This window comes from Amblyomma americanum, chromosome 2, assembly GCF_052857255.1.
Source record: "Amblyomma americanum isolate KBUSLIRL-KWMA chromosome 2, ASM5285725v1, whole genome shotgun sequence".
Lineage (NCBI taxonomy): Eukaryota > Metazoa > Arthropoda > Arachnida > Ixodida > Ixodidae > Amblyomma > Amblyomma americanum.
In genome coordinates this window covers 223,786,003-223,806,178 of record NC_135498.1, presented here as the reverse complement: position 1 = coordinate 223,806,178, position 20,176 = coordinate 223,786,003, and the positions used below count along the sequence as shown (strand labels likewise).

Sequence of the window (20,176 nt, the reverse complement as noted above, 5' to 3'; positions counted from 1 at the left end):
TCGTTTCGCCTTCCGGCTTCTTCTTCAGCGCTGTTTTCACTATTGTCATACTTTGATGTTTCTATGCCTTTTGAGAGCCTGTCCAGCTGCAGCCTATTACACAGTTTTTTGGCTTCTGCTTTCAATTTAGATGTCGTTCGTTTCCGCAGAGGATCAAAAGCATTGGAGACAGCTTCCAAGGCTTTTGCATTGAACAGCCCATGTGACATAAGTGAAAAACCACCCTCCTTGTCCGCCGACAATACGCAAAGCTCGTGGTCCCTCAAGAACGTCAAAACGCGTTTGACAGATAACTTCGGCGCAGGGGGTTTTCCGTGGTTCAAGGCGTCCACACCCTCCGATACACAGCGCGAAGTGTCATCCGCAGAACACGTCAATATACTTGTCGTACAAGGGAAAGAAGTTCCGGAGCGGTCCTGTTCTTGTCAATGGCAAACTTTGGTCCCCTTGCCAGCGCATGGTGCACGTCGTCTGGTAAGCTTATACATTCTAGGAGGTGGACAGGGCTTTTAGTAGCGAGATGCTTCTGAGGAAGACGGTCGCGAAGCTGCTTGAGTTGAAGCTGCCGGAAGAACTCTGTGGTGCGGTCAGTCAGGGATAACAGCTCTTGAAGCCGTCTCTTGGCGGTAATAGGTTCTGCGGAGGAGCAGACTTGTAATTCCAGTAGTTTCCTATGCAACCGAGCAAGCCGGAGCCATTCAGATTTTTGAATCTTGCAAATACGATTTTACGATTTTACGATACGGTTTTCCTATGCATATCCTTGTAAGTTTTGCCGAAAGGCTCCTAAAGGAGATCTGTTACCCTCATGCTCTACCACAGTCCCATCCACTAAACAAACAGAAACTTGCTGTGATTCGGCACATCCACGGCTTGTCCCACCGCTTGAAGAAGATTGGACAACGGGCAAAAGTGAAAGTCATTTTTTCAGCTCTAGAGAAGAGAAGAAACTTTGCAGATTGACAAGACCAGGCCCTGCTACAAAGAGTGGGTGCAAGATAAATCCTCAAACTAAGTTCGTTAAATCCATTGTGTACAGCATACCATTGACATGCGGAAGGAAGTATGTAGGCCAAAATGGAAGGTGCTTAAACGAGCGCCTTCGTGAACATCGCTACAATTTTAAAGAAAAGAAAGGTGGTTTTTTAGATGCGCACTGCAGAAAATGTGAATCCAAGTGCAAACCTCTTTTTCAAGCATGCACGGTCATTGCCAAAAACACTTGCAAACTCACGCGAGACATAATCGAAGCTGAAATGATAGATAGCTTAGGTGATAACTGCACAGCGAAACCCTCTGTTGGGCTATCTAGTAAGGAATTAGATTACCTCAGAAGCCACTAAACAATTCACTGTCTGCCACGCTTGCGCAATGTATCGCCATGTCATATATATCTACAGGCTTTCTTCCGCAATAAACTGTTGCAAGTTAGCGCTCGTGTGTGTTCTTTCATGTCCTTGTCTGCTGTTGCGCTATTCTATACGTCATGCTAGAGGACAGCTTACTCTATTCTACTCCTGTATAGACAAATTTGTGTTCAGCATGCAACATTTACTTGCGGCTAGCTATCATTCCAGTGACCATTTTCAACGCACACTGTTCAAAGGTGGCTGGTATTTCTGTGAGTGCAAAATCCTATACCCGCAAGCTCGTCACCGCTCTCGGTGGCTTGACTGAGCGTTACTAACCTTCAGTCAGGCCTCGTTGTGGTGAAGCTCCTGTGCGCTCTGCCGGTGGACGTAGACTGAGCTTCTTAGTAGCGCCAAGAAAAAACTGAAGCTTCCAGAAGTGCGGCTACCGATCAATCGAGAGGACATCGTTGCCGTTTCCATCCAAACGCAAATCTCGGAGCACTCCGCTTGCCCTCCAATCGCATTGCGGAGCCAGAGATACAAACAGTACTGTCTCAATGAACTAGAATAAAACATGGTAAAGCATAATGTTAAAATAAAATGTCGCAAATACTCCATAACATGATTTATGTGCGCTGCGTCTTCTTCCTATGGTTAGCTGTGGGTGCAGTATTTTACGGACGAATTGCGTTTCTGTGTATGACTACTGTTTCATGAAGCGATGCACGCTTCTTGGAAAGAGATGTGTTGTTCGAAAAATGTTTGCGAAAAGCTGAGCCAATTTCAGGTGAGCGCCCTGAAACGCCCAGCCTTGCAGAAAAACCAAAGCTCCACTTCACAATTCAAACCACTTCATTATTTATTAAGCTCCTCTGGACTGCTGAGATCCCACTCTGTGGCGGATCAGCCGTGAGTCCTGTTGATGCGGCTGATTGCAGCGGTTTGACATCAGTACATATTCTTTTCCAGGTCTCAAGTGGAGAATGCCTTAACCTTTCTGGGGTTCGTCGTGATGCAAAATGTGATGAAGCCTGATACAACACCAGTAGTCAGCACACTTCATGGGGCTGGTATCAGATGCCTGATGGTGACAGGTAATGTACAAACGCTAGGCATGCGATGCGTCTTTTTGATGGTAGCCGAATACCGACTGAATGATGCCAGCGTAGTGATCATCATCGCAGCACCGCTCGTCTCACGCCCGAGAGCGCGAGCTTGGAATGCTGTGGTCTGACGAACGCGAGCATCGAACTCCAGAGAGCTCTCGAGGTCGGCAAGCCATAGAGTTAGTACGTTTCTCTATGGGCAAGCAGCTCGGACGCTCCGTTCCTCAGCAGGCCGGGCCTCGCCGCACCGGTGCCTGTCGTCTAGCGAAACAAATGTGGCCGCCTCCGCACCCACACCGGAATTCACCCCCATTTACTGCTGCGGTCGCCTAGTCATTTGAGCAACCGTCTCGTATGCGGGAGGTGCGGGGTTTGATCGCCAGTGCTGACGGTACCCGGCGTTGAAACAAACATACAAGATTTCCCCAGTCTGGTGCTCGGTTTCTTTAAGAAGAAATGCTTGGGAAGAGCATCTTTGACCCCACCTTGAGTAGAAGAAGCAACCTTCTGCCATGGCGCTATATAGCCTCATATGCCTTTGCGTCATAAAAGTTCATCATCTTAATCATCATCAAATCACCTCCACGGCTAGCGTAAACGTCCTCACTAAGCGCACCTAAACACCGGCAGTGCCAGTCCTGTCGAAGTTCAGGGTACAACACGCGTTGTATACCTTACGGTGACGGTTGCATAGCACAACTGGAGTGCCAAGTGAGTAAGTTTTTAGGCACGCATTGCGGTTGGGAAAAGGTTTTAATGCGAAAGCATTACTAGGCTATGTCGAAGGGGTAGTGTCCGCAGCTGTCTGCAGCGACGTCCGCACCGATTGTGAGAAACTAGGAAGAGATAGAGTCAAACAGTGATTGTAATCGAAACAGGGTGAAGTGAAGGTAGTGGGGAACAAATGTTGTGACAATCGTATCACTAGTTGTTTAATCAGAGCCAAAAACGTTAAAAAACGTTGAAACAGCGCTGACGTAGATATAGTGAGTGGACGGGAAAACAGAAATGGACGGCAGGGTAGAGGAAAAATGGCAAAGGAGTGGAAATAAAGTGCTAAATGACTTGAAATGGGTTTGATGAGTGAAAGATAATCGAATAATTAATTAACTAAATTTGAAAACACGAAATGGTTGCCGTGATGAAACGAGGGTATAATCAGAGTTAATCGATCAAGTGAACGAGAAAACAACCATGCTGCCAAATGTGAAAGGCGACCACTGTCGAGGAGGCGTCAACGCTATCGCATTCTTCCAATGCGGGTAGGCGCAGTGATCTCTTTTTTGCTTGTATTATTTTATTCTTCTTCTTCTGGACGTGAAATTGACTTTAAGAAATTATCTCTGCTTGAATGTTGCACCTGTCCTCCCGCGACCCCTAAAATATTTCCCGCAGGACAGCTATAGGCATTATAGTGCATGCATATATAAATCGAAACTACACCACGTATTTTGCGGTGCGCTCAGGTGGCTGACCCACGCGCGCTGTTTAGTCAACCAGGTTTTTAATCCTGCGCTCCTCGTAGGTCAGCACTCGCAGCTTGTGGAGAAAAAAAAACAATGCGGATATCGTTAAAAGCGTTCGAAATTCTACGTATTAGTCCCCTTTGGCAGCTACACATATTTGCCAGCGACTCTGCCATGCATTATACGCATCCTGGAAGGCTTCGACAGGAACTTCGTTTTCAGCGTTTGTCACGGCGGTTTGGATCGCTTCGATGTTGCCAAACGGACTCCTTTTAGGGCGCTCTTTATTCTAGGGAACAGGAGAAAGTCTCCTGTAGCCAGGTAAAGACCATAAGGAGGCCGGGGCAGCTTCGCCTAATCGCGCTTGGCCAGAAACTCTGGTACGCGCAGAGAAATGCCGCTGGGTGCATTGTTGTGGTGCTACTGCTAAATATCGGCGATCTCCTTTCGCGCTCGAAGGACCATTTTTATTGATCTCTCGAGCAAATCCACGTACTTACGATGTCGTGTACGGTGGATTTTGCAATATTGAGAGTCTCTGCTATAATCTGCACACTTATTCGATTGTAGAATTCAAAAGATAACGAACACGAGACACATTTTTGTCACTTTTGCTCGTTAATGGTCCTCCAGTGCGGTATTCATCATCGACCACTTCGCGGCCCTCCTTTAACGCCTTCAACCATTTTGAAACTTGACATTAACACAAAGCTGAATTTCCGTAAGCTCGCTTAATGATTTAGTAGGTGTCGAAAAGATTCTTATGGAATTTAGAACACAGCTTTGTCGCGTACCGTTGTTCGCGTGCGGATGCCATCGCACGTCGTGAAACAAGCAGTATAAGTAGGTACAGAGCTTGAAGGCGACTGCGCTAGGCAGTGGTGAAAAGCAAGAAGTCCCTTCCAACTATCCCAACCAATTTGAGCGCGGTAAAACCGATAGCAGCGCCTTAAAATATTAAAATATAATTGCATTACTTTCCGGACACAGCCTGTAAGACTTCAAGCTGGTGGCAGGGTATTGCGAATCCCTTAGGTGCTTACTTTACTTAAAATACTATGAGGTTGTATGCAGAAATAGCTGAGTAGTAAGCTTCAGAAAACCTAGCACGTCGATATAAGTAAGAACGCGCGCGTCGGCCTTTCTTGGTTTTCGCTGCATGGTAATATATTGGCTCGCTGAAAAGGTTTGTGTGCTCTGAGATTTTGCTGCCTTTGGGGGCATGGCCACTACGCGAGATGAGTCGACCTGCGTTTACTGCAGCAGCTGTTAAACGCCCGTTTCTGTGCTTTGCGTTGTTGCAGTAGTAGTAGCCGGCGTAACCGGTGAGTGCGTTGACATAGGAGCCACTCGGAGGGTGGGTACCGTGGAAGGAGGACGGTACACATGACGGAGGAGTGCGCAACCGCTTGTTTATGACTACAGGCACCACCCGGAGGGTGGTTACCGCGAGAGAGGAGGTCGTGGGGAAAGTGTGAGCCGCAGCCGGTGGGGAGTTCACATGGCACCATTCGGAGGGTAGTTACCCTGGGAGCAGGGGGACGGTTACCGTGGAAGGAGGAGGGTATGGCAGCGAGAGCCTAGCACTATGTAGCCGGAGGCTGCTTACCATTGAAACCGTCCGGGTGGTGGTTACCGCCTCAGGAGAAAGGTATGGCGATAGCAAAGCTTAACCGAAGAGTGCTTACCACAGCAACCATCCGGAGGATGGTTAGCGTTGAAGGAGGAAGAGTATGATGATAACGCAGGAATGTAGCACGCTTCATCTGCAGCACATGCGGACTACAGGTGGGGCTGGTGGAAAAACGAATGTGTGAGGAAAATTAAAAAGAGCACTCTAGAACTATGGAGGTATGAAGGCGCTCAGAATTTCTCTGCCTCAACCGTCTTAAAATAGGAATACCTTAAGCGCTGTTACTGAATCTCGCGTTACAAAGTTGTAACCTTCCTGTCACTTTTCCTTTCGATAAACCTGGCATCGGTTCTCGCCATCCTTTCCAGCAGGACCCATCCTCAGCAAACGCTGCGGGGCGTTATTTATAAATGCAACAGTCTATCGTCCAATCCTACAGAGCCATTAATGCTGACTAAACTGCAGCAAGACAGCATTATTAAACAGATGCTTTTTCAGCGTTGAAAAAACTATGATCGTAGCGGAAGGTTGTACCGCTGCGGCAGGATTTCTGAGAAATAGCCGTGCTCCTGCCTATTGCTTCGCATTTCATCGACTCTTTACAGACAATCCGTTGGGCAGTGTGTGCGGCGTTTGTGAATGTAGTCATGCAAAGGAGGCTTTCGCTTCTCATCCTTGTTAACCAAAGTTTAAACCACAGATAATTGTTTATTCTGTGGAGAATGGAGAGGCACCGAGGTTTGAACCCAGGGCCTCTAGCACGCTTCTAATGGAAACAGATCCTGTAGTGGTCGTCTCCGGAATAATTTCGACCACCTGGGGATATTTAGCGTGCACTGACATCGCACAGCACACGGGAACCTTTTGCGTTACGCCTCCATCAAAACGCGGCCACCGCTGTGGGTTTACAGCCGTGCACTCCGGCTCGGTAGACGAGTGCCTTAACCATTGAGCAACCGCGGCGGGTGCACAGACGCGTACATCACAGGTGCTCGGGTGGCACGGGTTTCACGACATAGCTATGGTTCACACCCGCACAAAACATGACGCACACACGTGCGGTCGCCGCTGCCAGCCAGTCTGAAGCCCGAAGAGGTCGCGAAGGGTTGCACCCACGCTGTCGTCTGCAGGGGCGAAACTGTCGTGTTATCACGAGGCTCCGCGTTTGGACCAGTTGAAGCCTTCAAAGATTTAGTCTGCCAGTCCTCCAAATTTAAATCCACAACCCCTGTGCGGTGTTAGTGCATGTTAAAGAACCCCAGGTCACAGTAAGTATCGAAGCCTTCCACTACTGCGGCCCTCATAGCCTGAGTCACTTTGGAATGTAGAACTTCATAAAGGAGAGCGCTGAGTCGGACTGGTTGGTTCATGTTGAATGGTACGACGAAACAGCGCTGACGGACAGGACGGAAGAAGAGACAGACACATGCGCTGACATAAAGAACTCCATAAAACCCTAACTCAAACCGAACACGGTCATAACATCTCCCATCGTACCTCAGCGCAAAATATTCGCGTTTACTTTGATTTCTGGAAAATTGATTGCGGTGCGTTGTCACGGCTCATAGGAATAACTACCGGATTTTTGAGCCTGTAGATATTCTAGCATTATGTGGCAGCACTAATCAAGCGCTGCTAAGATGGTCAAGCAGTTGAAGTCTTAATGCAAGGAGTGTCAGGCGTCGGTGAATTTTACAGAAACGCGGTTCGAATTGGTAGGGGAGGGCGTAGGCGCGGATTGTATGTACAAATGTTGCATCTAAGTGCGTGCCAGGACACGGTTGAACAAGAGTACTCCAAACTAGCGTTAGATATGGATGTGTTAGAAAGAGAGCTGCGAGTAGAGAGACCAGAGAAGCAAGAATTTCGAGAACAGCTTCGTTGATTGGAAGCAAAAATGACTGACACCACCATCGGAAGCCATACTGGCGGACAGTGCAGCCCCGGCCACGTGGATGAGGCCTGCACTGGCAAGGAGAGCGACAAGAAAGTCATGCAAGTTCAGACAGGAGAGCTACACACAGGTAGCAGTTGGGATTCTGGGGGGGATGGAGAGAAGGGTAACAAACTAAATCCAAGAAATGAGGCCACAGTCACTGGTCCCGAAGTTATGAGAGAGAGGGGGAGCGAAAGGGCACGGCGGGAGGGATGGAGGGAGTATTCTAGTGCTTATCGCTGGCAACTCCGACATGAGGAGGTGCAAAAGATCTATAGAGGAGCGTGTAAATGGTGATAGGTGGGTAGCAGTCGGGGTATTCTCAGTGAGGACAGTGGATGGCACCGAGAGGGACGAAAAGCCAACTTTGTGAGAGTGTGGTAGTAGTAAGTGGTTTTATTAAAATAATAATATAAAAGGAAGGACAAGATTTCTGCTAGCCCCGGAATCTGCCATCGCCACAGAAGCAGCTGAGCTGGGCAGCGGAAATAAAGGCTAGCAGGCAGAACCGAGAAATGAAATGAAAGAGGTGAGGGGACAGTGAGAGAAGATATGGGGAGAGGTAATATACCCAAACTATTTACACAGCAAGAAATGTGTCCAGGTTGTACGCGTGCTTAGTTCATGATGGAGCAATAAATCTGAGAATGCCTCAGGGCGCTATTTGGTAAAGGTAGCGGCAGGCTAAATGATGTCCTGAACTGTGACGCCGCACAAGTAGTGGAAAGACTATGTGAGGGAGTTGACAATATAAGCTCGATAGCACAGCAAGTGCAGATAGTGGCGTGCACAGTACCGGAGGTGCAAGGACGGAACGGAGAGGTTGCCGAGGACGTGGTTAATCGATAACTGTTAATCGCGACATAAGGAGGTTAAGCCTTGAGAAAGGTTTGAGGTGGCAGACATAAACAGCGAAGTGCGGAGTGCAGGCTTTGGCAGAGACTTTACATGAAATGCATCCATATTAGTGGAAAGGTGGGAGCACATATCGGCCGGCACCTCGCAGGCCGAGCAGTTGCTTTTTTGGGGTGTCCGCGGCGGCTCACGGCGTGTGGGTAGGCAGGGGTAATAACGGAAACTTGGTTGCATGAGGATATTGATGATATTTTTCCTGGCACTTTTCGCGTATTTCGCCGTGATCGCGAGTCAAGAGGGCGGAGTTGCCGTTCTAGTAAAAAACCATTGTCCGCATTTCTTTTACAAAAGATTGACAATCATGAGAGTGTCACCTTGGAAGCAAATTTTTTGGGGCAGAGTATTTTGTTATTTGCTGTATATAGAGCACCCGATTCTCACCCCAAATTTATGAATAATTTGCGTGAACATATGCAACATTTACTCACGACAAAATAATATTGACCGGGGATTACAACTTGCCTGGCGCTATTTCGAACAAACCACCCCTTGACAGTATGCGCAACAGTCATTCTAAGTATATGTTTGACATAATGCTTGCTGAACACATAATACAAGTAGTCAACTAGCGTACTCGTATTACTGACTCCTCTAGTTCTGTACAGGATCTAGTCTTTGTTAGCCGTTCAATTGAAAATTTTGAAGTGATTGTTGAGCCTGGCATATCTGATCACAAAATGGTGTGCTTTTCATGTGTTTTCAATGCTTCATGCGACTTCCTGTCCGTACAACCTGAAACTGTGAAAGATTTTTCACACGCAAGCGACGAAAGTGTGCTGGACCTTCTTGATCACCGACTGAGTGATTTTGATGGATCTGACGTCATTGTAAAATGGCACCAGTTTAAGGAGATATGCAGTCATTGTCTCGACAATTTTATCCCAAACAAAATCAGGAAGCGTACAAAACCAACACCTTGGATTACACGATGGACCTTACAAACCAAAAGGAAACAAACGTTGAAATGGAGCGGCGCCTGCCAGCGCTTCATTGATCGTACACGGGCCACACTTGCTCAAGCTGTGAGCAGTGCCAAGCGGCACTATTTTCAGGTTACTTTGTCTAACGTTGTAAAGAATGAGGTTGATAAATTTTGGAGCCATTTATCGAAAAAGAGAAAACCCGTACATCAAATACTGCTTGGCGGTGCTATCATTCATGACAAGCAAGTAATCGCGAATCATTTTAATGAATATTTCCAGAGTGTTTTTTTCATTCCAATCAGACATGCGCAAAGCGATGTCTTCCACCAACAAATCGACTATGATTGTGACTTGGTGTTTTTGCATGGTGTTTGTGCAATGCTTCTGAACTTAATACTACGTTCGTCTCCAGGACGAGATAATATCCCCAATGTATTCCTGCACCGTTACGCTGAAATGTTACCGAAGTTCTTAGTTGTTATTTTCCGAGCGTGCATTTCGTCGGCAAACCTTCCTTCTGACTGGTGAGTGGCTGGTATAGTCCCTGTGCTCAAAAAAGGCAACTCCACCCTCCTCCAGAATCATTGCCCATTTCATTGCTATTATCATGTTGTAAAATGTTAGAGCACATCATTGCTAATTACGTAACTGGATTTCTAAATAACAAAGGTTTTCTAACTCCACTTCAGCATGGTTTTAGGAAAGGTTACTCAACTGTAACTCAACGAACTTAGGATGTGCACAGCTTTGCAGAAATCCTCGATAGATCAGACCAAGTAGATGTAATTTTTTTAGATTTTACGAAAGCGTTTGATCCTGTTTCACATAACAAACTAATTTGTAAACTCAAATTAGCTGGTCTTTCTTCTTTCTTATGGATACAAGGTTCGCAGCATGAATAAAACGCACACAGGAGACAAGGAACAAACAAGACAGGACTGTGCTGCTCTTTCAACTGATTTTATTTGAAGAAGCTCGACGTTTAAATGCATTCAGTTATCATGAGGTGAAACCTAATCACAATCATGCAAAAAGCCATTTCATTCTCCAGCAATGACAGTGAAGGCGCGCTGACGCAATTGTCACCGGCTTTCCTAATAAAAAAGGCTTCGATAATTTCACGCTGAAGCTTGTCCTTGGCGTGACCCAGAAACTGCGCCTTCTTAAACATAGGTTTGCATTTGCACGACCGGTAGTGCACGGCAAGACGGCCGCTGATAATATCTTTTACAAGATTGAAGTGTTCTAGCGCTCTTTCATTAAAACAACGCCCTGTTTAGCCAATGTACACTTTTTTAAACGTAAGAGGAATGCTATAAACGACAGGTATTGTAGTAGAACACGTTCTTGGGCAAGTTGGTTCATAGCTTAAATGGATGAAGCGCACAAAAGACACGGCACATAGGCAAAGACGGACACGACACAGGCGCTTGATTCGTGTCCGTCTTTGCCTATGTGCCGTGTCTTTTGTGCGCTTCATCCATTGAAGCTATAAACGACCTTCGTTACAAATTTTGTGAACTTTGTGACGTGCTTAATACTGCACGGCGCCTTCTTCTTTCTCGTTATCATTGGGAAAATTTTTGACAGCTTGCATGGTGCGGAAAATACAACGTTAACGTTGTATCGGTTGGCGATCTTCTTCATATTGTGAGATATCTTATGTAGGTGCGGTATTACCGGAGTGTTATTCTGTTTCTTTCCTTTATCATCCGTTCCTTTACTTCTCTTTCTTTTCTGCATTAGGCTCTCACAAACAGCTGAAATACCATCACCAGGGAAGCCGGACATGCGTAGCCGCTCGACTTGCTGATGGACACTATCGGTCATTTGATGCGGGCAAGTTTTTTTCTAAGGCAGCATTGATACAGTTCATGGCGATTCCGCGTTTAATTATCTTTGAATGAGCGCTGTTAAAAGGGAGAAGGGACGTTTGTGACCTAGGGTTATATTTATAGCATATGTGGTTCGTTCTGGAAGTAATTCTGAGGTTTAAAAACTGTATGTCGTGAGCGCTGGGAAGTTCGGACGTGAATTTTAAGCCTCTTGCTACAGCTTTAAAAGCCGTGATAATTTCTGCAACTGCGTCGTCAAGGGATGAAATATGCGAATTGTCAAGAATCACCAAGTAATCATCGACATATCTAAAAATTCCTTTAACATGACGGCCCTTTAGTGAATTGTTAACGCGCTTATCAACAAAACTAAGATGTCACAAAGTATAACCCTAGGTCACAAAAGTCCCTTCTCCCTTTTAACAGCGCTCATTCAAAAATAATTAAACGCGGAATCGCCATGAACTGTATCAATGCTGCCCTAGAAGAAACTTGCCCGCATCAAATGACCGATAGTGTCAATCAGCAAGTCGAGCTGCTACGCATTTCCGGCTTCCCTGGTGATGGTATTTAAGCTGTTTGTGAGAGCCTAATGCAGAAAGGAAAGAGAAGTAAAGGAACGGATGATAAAGGAAAGAAACAGAATAACACTCCGGTAATACCGCACCTACATAAGATATCTCACAATCTGAAGAAGATCGCCAACCGATACAACGTTAACGTTGTATTTTCCGCAGCATGCAAGCTGTCGAAAATTTGCCCAATGATAACGAGAAAGAAGAAGGCGCCGTGCAGTATTAAGCACGTCACAAAGTTCACAAAATGTGTAACGAAGGTCGTTTATAGCATTTCTCTTACGTGTAAAAAAGTGTACATTGGCCAAACAGGGCGTTGTTTTAATGAAAGAGCGCTAGACACTTCAATCTTGTAAAAGATAGTATCAGCGGCCATCTTGCCGTACACTGCCGGTCGTGCAAATGCAAACCTATGTTTAAGAAGGCGCAGTTTCTGGGTAACGCCAAGGACAAGCTTCATCGTGAAATTATCGAAGCCTTTCTTTATTAGGAAAGCCGGTGACAATTGTATCAGCACACCTGCACTGTCATTGCTGGATAACGAAATGGCTTTTTGCATGATTGTGATTAGCTTTCACCTCATGATAACTGAATGTATCTAAACGTCGAGCTTTTTCAAATAAAATCAGCTGGAAGCGCAGCACAGTCCTCTCTTGTTTGTTCATTGTCTTCTGTGTGCGTTTTATTCATGCTGCGAAACTTGTCTCCATTATGAACTGCAACCAACTAGCCCAAATCACCGTGTTACTTCTTTCTTAATCAAATGGATTACTGCATACCTCACTGACAGAACCAAATTTGTTTGTGTTGGTGGTCACTCCTCGCGCTCCCTCCCGGTAACATCTGGAGTCCCTCAGTGAAGCGTCCTTGGCCAGTTATTATTTCTTATCTATATAAACGATATTGTTAACGTTATCACAGAAGCAGTTCAAATTAGGCTGTTCGCGGACGACCGCGTTTTATTCACAGAAATTAAAACTCCAGAGGACCAAGCAGTGCTTAACTCTAACCTCAACGGCATTAACAATTGGTTTTACACACAGGATATGAAACTAAATGCCGAAAAGACAGTTTTCATGAAAATAACTAACAAAAACACAGTCAAACACAGTCTATCTTACCAGTACCGCATATACCCATATTGTCTATCAGAAGCAGCGCAGTGCAAGTACCGTGGTGTAACAATAACTAATACCTTAAGTTGGAATGCTCACATTTCTAACATTTGTGCTTCATCCTTCCGTAAACTGTTTTCTTAGATATAAATTATAACGAGCCCTTCCCGCAACTGAGCTTTTAGCTTTTACATCAATCATTATACCAAAATTAGAATATGCCTGTTCAGTGTGGGCTCCTTTCACTAAAACTAATATCCTTGCATTAAAAAGAATTCAGCGAAAAGCATTTTGTTTTAATTTTTCTAAATTCCGCACTCCAATTCCCGTACAACATTAATGAATGTTAATGGCATACAGACACTGGAAACTCGAAGAAAGCTTTTGCGAGTAAAATTTCTCTTTTTGTTGAAAAATAAGTTATCAATAAGCCCGGACCCATATTTAAAAACACCAGTGACGCGATTAATGAGACATCGTCATGCCCAATTCTTAACACCTTATTGTGCCAGAACAAACTTGTAGAAATATTCCTATTTTCCCCGAACAATAACTGAGTGAAACCAGCTTCTTTTGAGTGGACTAATAAGCACTGAGAGCATTGTAAATGTTTTATAAAGACTTTTGAATGTTGCATGTACAGTTCTAGGGGGAAAAAATTGTCTTCAATTTACCCATGTTTTGTTCGAATCATGCATGTGTTGTCTTTGGTTTGTTTATCTTTTAATTTGTTTGCTAAATGTTACCATGCCTTGTAGCTCGTTGTATTTCCCCTCCTACCCGGTCCTACCAAGGCTGGCAGTATTGAATAAATAAATAAATAAAAATAAACTAACCTAGAAAGTATAACAATGGAGGCTGAGCGCAACAAAATGGATACTAGGGGGTCCAGGAAGAAAACTAATAAAGATATTTAACACAAAGGATCACTTACATAATCATGGAAGGAGGTAGAAAGAGAGCGAAGTGGTTAGAAATAGAACACCAGTTAAAGGGCGAAGAAGTAGGTGTATACGGGCTATGCGAGACACATCTCAGGAATCTAGAACAGTTAAAGGGCGAAGAAGTAGGTGTATACGGGCTATGCGAGACACATCTCAGGAATCTAGAAGATTCACAGTTTTTTTATGGCTACGTCTGGGAAGGGCGCAACTGAACAACAGCGGAGAAGAAGGCAGGAAGGGTATGTATGCTGATACATCAAGGAACGGATTGGCAAAGAATAAAGTTAACTTGCAAAGAACATGTCTGGGTATCGGGTACAATTGCCGGTAAAAAGAGATGGCTAGGAGTAGTTTATTTAGGGACAGGCGACAAATGCAGGCAAGAAAAAAAAAGGATCGAGTTAAGTGTCTCAATGACCACATAAAGCAGTTTGGAGAAGGCGCCGGTACTATTCGGCTGGGTGACATGAATCGCCACATCGAGGACCGGGATGGATACACAGATTGTAACGGGAAGTTAATGCTAAACTTCTGTGAGTGGCACAACCCAGTTGTTGTAAATAGAGAAACTAAGTGTGAGGGAAAAATGACGTGCGAATCCCGTGACAGGCAGACGACCAATGACTGCTGCTTAATGTCGCAGGGGATGTATAGCAAGCTCGCAATAATGGAAATAGACGAAAAAAGAGGGAAGTGCAGCCTGGGAAGTGATCATAAGCTTATTATTCTAGAGTTGGAAGCCCTGATCCAAACAGAAATGCACAGGAGTGAAAAAGAGAACGTAACAATAAGCCACTAACAAATTGCGCTAATAGCAGCCGGCATATAGGAAGCAGAAGAGAAACGCCCTATGGTAAAGCGCTATTATAATCAGTTAGATGTACTCATCAGTACAAAAATGAAACAAGTATGAGGAGTAAACAACCGGAGAGGAATGAGGAAGCCACGAAGTTGGTGGAATAAGGCAGTTTAGGAAACCATCAAACAACGACTGGTGGCCTGAAGGGAAAACAAAGAAGCAAAGAAGGAGCAGTTATCTGAAGAGAAAATAGGCCAAAAATCTCAATGTCATCTTTAAAAAAAACAGCAAGTGCAGGTCCTCGTCCAGGTTAAAATTAAACAGCCTTCTGATCGCTGGCTGCCTGATGTTCGCGATTCAACTGAAGGGGGACCAAGACAATTCTTGAACCAAAGCTGGCGGGGTAAAACGAATAAAAAAATCAGGACCACAATCAAAATGCTGAGGGAAAATGCTAAGAGGGAGACGACGCTTTGAACTACATTGTATCTGTTTGATACGATTTGTTTAGGAGAAACTATAGGGTCACCTCCCCAAATGAAGGAGCAGCAACTGATAGCAGAATATAAATGAGAGAAGTGACCAGTCTTAACTGGAAAAAGGCGGAAGAAATTATTTCTAAATGTGCATCCACAGGAATTTACGAAATTGCGTTCACGCGGATTTATGAACTTGGCAGAAAAAGTAAGGAAACGTTTTTAAAAGCATTAGAGATAGCCAGAACTAATAAGCAAATTTCGCACAGGTGGGGACAGAGTAAAATGAATTTGATTGAAAAAGAGAAAGGAAATTGGATGCACACAAAGTCCTTCCGACCGATCACGATAATATCTGTTATATGCAGGCTTGTAAGGCAGCCAGTGAAATTAAAAGTGATCTGGTAGTTAACATAATCAATGGTTCAACAAAAATTTGTCTGATCAGGCATTGGATTAAAGAAAAAGGATAGCGGTCACTGACCAAGTCACGAACTTCAAGACGTTTCGGGATCTAGTGCGGGTTTCTTGAACACTTGATCTCGTACGGATTCCTCGATCACAAGTGATCGGGGTTCCGAAACGTCTTGAACTTCATGACTTGGTCAGTGACCGCATTCCTTTTTCTGATATTAAAAGCGCAGTCATGGGTACAAAGTAATAGGATACTCGGAAGACCTCAGAACGGGTTCAGAACGGGTGGGCGCATAGAGGATGGCTTGTTCGTGCCTACTCAATGTATAGAAATAGCTAACACGCCAAAGAGATTGTTTTTCTACAAGAAGTATACCGAGATAATAAAGTTGAAACCTCATGGGAAGGGTTAAAAGGTTCAAATGTTGGCAAAATTGTTGGCAAGGTTGACAAGGCAAGATTGTCCTCTCACCGCTGCCATTGATGCTTTATATGATAACTATGGAAAGTTGGGCACAAAGAAGCAATCTAGGTTATATTCAGTCGTACAGATTAGGCGGAAAGTTCGTGGACCAATGGCTCCCGGGTTTAAAGTATGCGGACGATATTGAACTGTTAGCAGATAGCCAGGAAGATTTGCAAACTCTTGTTAATGGCCGCGGAGACGACGGAGACACTCTAGGCTTCTGTTTTAGCGCAAATAAGTCAGGCGTGATGATTTTCAGCAACTGATTAGGTGCTTACAATACCAGGCCATAAAATGCCCCGAGTGGTCGAATACAAATATATCTGGGTACGGGTAAACGAAGGGCATATGTACACGGAAAAGCACGAACAGTCCTCATAGCAAAAGGGCGAAGAGATGCCGGGATAATGAAACATAGGGCATTGTGGGGGTACAACAGGTATGAAGTCCTCAGGGGTATCTGGAAAGGAATAACGGTGCCAGGGCTTTCTTTCGGGAATGCGGTTCTATGCTTAAGGGCAGAAGTTCAGTCGTGATAAGAGAGCTTTTGGAAGATTAGTACTAGGAGCCCAAAATCAATTCAGGCCAAGAAGAAGAGCACGACGCATGGTCTTGTGGCGTGAGGCACAAGAACATGTTTTTGGCATGTATTGAAGGCGCGGTGTATACAATACCACTGTCCAGCAGCAGGGCCTATGTCGGCCAGACAGGAAGGTGCTTAAATGAGCGGTTGCGGGAGCACAATTACAATAACTCTCTGGTCAGTGCCCCTGGCAACCTCGCAGAACACTGCGCTGTGCACAAGTGCGCACCTCTACTGGATAGAACGACGGTTCTGCTTAAATCAAAGGACAAGACCACAAGAGAATTGTGGGAAGCATTTTGCATGGCTTCAGAAAAGGACGGTGCCGGGTTCGTTAGCGACCCGTCTGTTGTTTTTGGCAAATAAAGGAAAATTGTTTTTAGCTGCTCATTTGTGAAATTCATGACTTGCGAGGTTAGTTTATATCTCGCATAGTTTAGGTGATTGCTTGGCTATCAAGGCTGGTTCTAACGCTTTTACGTTTGTGTGTCCCATGATTAGATGCGTATAAATATGCGCCATGTCGAAAATAAACTCAGTTGAAAGTTTGCGTTCGTGTCTCGTGGTGTTCTTATGTGGTGTTGTCCCCTTGCCTTGATTGTAGAGCTCCCCAGTCTCAGTATGTACTGCCAACTAGCCCCTTACAAAGCTTTACTGATGTTTGCAGACGACCGTGTCATTTTTAAAACCAGAAATTCTGTTGAGGATCAACGCCAGCTTAACGCAAATCTAAAATTACTACCAGAATGCTGTGATAAATGGGATATGATGATTAACATAAGTGTGTTACTAATAAAAGAAAAAAACTGGAATTTTCATATAACATGGGCGGCAATATGATTAAATCAGTAGTGGAATGTAAGTATTTAGGCGTCACAATTACAAACAGGCCTAAATGGACGGCGCACATCGATAAGATATAGACTCTTCAGCTAGTGAAAAATTAGGCTTTTTAAAACACAAATCAGGAAGATCGTCAAGTGAACTGAGAAGCAAGGCGTACAAAGCGCTAATAAGACCTTGGTTTGAGTACGCTAGTATTGTGTGGGACCCTCACTCAAGGGTAGTATAGAAAAAAATTGAAAAAATTTAGAGGCTAGCCACGCGTCTCATATACAAACGCCGGGACTCTCCATCTGCTATGTTGCATGAACCAAAGCTTGAATGCTTAAGAGAACAAAGAAAAACGGCTCGAATTAAAATTCTTGGTCGTTTGTATTTTTCAAAACTAGGCATAGACGCCCAGGATTTCATAACTAAACAGTCATGTAAGAAATCTCATCATAAGCATAAACACTACATTGAACCCATTTATTCCCGCACGAATGCCTATAAGTATTCATTTTTTCCTAATACGATTACTGATTGGAACGTACTGCCTCATGACTCTCCTTTGCTCGCCTGCCCTGAGTAATTGCAAAAGTCGGTTGGCGCTCTCTGTGACGCGCTGTGTTGTTGACACTGCGTATTGTTTCTTTCATCCTGTTCCTATTTAGCGTTGTATAAGTGTTGGTCGTCCTTTTTAGTACTTGTTTTCTCGTCATGTTTCTTTTTTTTTCTCTTTCAAAGTCGAAGTTTTGTGCTTTATTGTTTTGTACTGTGCCTCTCCTGCTTGGACCGTATTTGGTCTCCAGTGTGTGATAAATAAAAAAAATGACGCTAGAAATATGTGCAGCATCGTCTCATGAAAGGCAGTACTGGAGGCCATCTTTCCGTGGCACTCCTTTTGTTTTCTAAAATTTCCTTTATTAATGCCTAGTGAGAGATTTTGGATATGCATAATCCGTATTTCATCGTAAAACATATGATAATATACGGGATTTCATAACCTTACCCGTACGGTTCCGACGTTCTTTTCATATAGATTCTTAATGATTTTTACTTGATGTGCACAACTTGGGATACGAAGCCTGCAATAATTTTCGATAAGCGTTTCCCGTGCAGTCCTTATGGATTCCGTATAATGTAGCCGTTTTATACTCGGAGTATGTAGCAATTCCGTGCGTTCTAAGCTCATCGGTGTATGCGCCACACAGTTTTATCTGTGCCATACGAAGAACAAAATGCTGTGAATTATAAAATAGAACGTTTCACAAGCGTTCTGTTCCTTCTCTTGGTGTCAACATGCATTTTCTCCTCCGTCCAAGCACAGGCCTGTGTAGCTCTCCCCGGGTAGGTGTACAGTGCTTTTTTTTTGATAGAGTGCGCTTTCATGCAGGCGACCATCTGCTGACCGCTCTTAGCGTGGCTCGAGACTGCGAAATGATTTCGCCCTCTGCGCGCGTCACCATCCTAGCAGCCGCTATCGACCTGCACTCGTCAGCGGCAGCGGTGGACTTCAACGAGGCCTTCCAAGCAGCCAATAATGACGTCAAGGTAGGCAACCCTGCTTTTGTAATTTCAATCAGCGGGGAAAGCAAGGTTTCAATTATGCGTCAAGATCCTGTCTCACAAAACCGAACGTACAAGAGCGCAAGTTATCCATGAAAAACATGCAAACTTCTCTGGGGCCTGTTCAGTCGAGCAGAGGTACGGATTACCTGAACAGTTTTCATGTGCTTCTACCTCGTTCACGTTTTCTGTCAATGGTTCAATGCTCTGAAACTTTTCCATGAAGTTGAACGAGGGTTCATGCCTGACTAGAATACCAAAGCTTTACGGCATAATTTGGCGCGCTTATCTTCTCTGACCTTCACCAGCTAGCTGCAGCTGTCAGCGGTTAGTAGCGAGCGCCGTGTAACTCACATGAGATTTTTCATTTGCAATTGAGGGACAAGTAAAGAGGGCGGTGAGGTGTTAATGCTGATGGCTTCTTGATCCCAAGACCTGCAAAATCTTATATAACGGTTTCTGTGCTCGTACGGCTTTTTTATGCGCCTAGGAAAGCAAACCACGCCGTGTCCTAACGGCGAAAAATTCCCATGATAATTTTTCAAAATTGGTGTGTTGCAGCACGGGGTGACAGTCCCATAAACTAGAAGCAAAGGTGTACATTTCCGAGGCATGGAAAGCTTTAAAAAATCACAAGATTGCACTTCAGTCTGCTTAATAGCGGAAATGAGAAAGAAAGCCTTTCCCTTTGCTCTCTTTCTCCCTTCATTTTTCATTTTTCTGATTTTCATTACCCCCGCCACGGTGGCTCAGTGGTTAGGGCGCTCGACTACTGATCCGGAGTTCCCGGGTTCGAACCCGACCGCGGCGGCTGCGTTTTTATGGAGGAAAAACGCTAAGGCGCCCGTGTGCTGTGCGATGTCAGTGCACGTTAAAAAGATCCCCAGGTGGTCGAAATTATTCCGGAGCCCTCCACTACGGCACCTCTCTCTTCCTTTCTTCTTTCACTCCCTCCTTTACCCTTCCCTTACGGCGCGGTTCAGGTGTTCAACGATATATGAGACAGATACTGCGTCATTTCCTTTCCCCAAAAAAAGCAATTATTATTATTATTTTTATTATTTGAAATTTTGTTTTATTTTCTCGCTTCATTTATTTGTATTTTTGTTTTATTTCTAATTCTTTTTCGAATTTCGTTTTTTCTATACCAAGTAAGGCTTCTCACGTATTTACATTGTTTTTCAGGAGTGCACGTTCTTGGGCGAGTCGGTCGGACATATTTAAAGAAGGGAATTGCGCTAAAAAAG

At 44.7% G+C, this 20,176-nt stretch overlaps 1 protein-coding gene across 14 annotated transcripts in view; it reads left to right on the top strand.

Moving 5' to 3' along the window:
- LOC144122196 (polyamine-transporting ATPase 13A3-like) overlaps positions 1-20,176 on the top strand; it is a 738,347-nt gene that overhangs the window by 364,707 nt on the left and 353,464 nt on the right. For all 14 annotated transcript variants that reach the window (XR_013312846.1, XR_013312843.1, XR_013312839.1 and 11 more), the window contains exons 19-20: positions 2,322-2,446; positions 18,757-18,914. Coding sequence is in view for 6 of the 14 variants with exons in the window: in XM_077655777.1 (XP_077511903.1) it covers positions 2,322-2,446; positions 18,757-18,914 (283 nt within the window). In the remaining 8 variants the exon portion in view is untranslated. The remainder of the gene's footprint in view (positions 1-2,321; positions 2,447-18,756; positions 18,915-20,176) is intronic.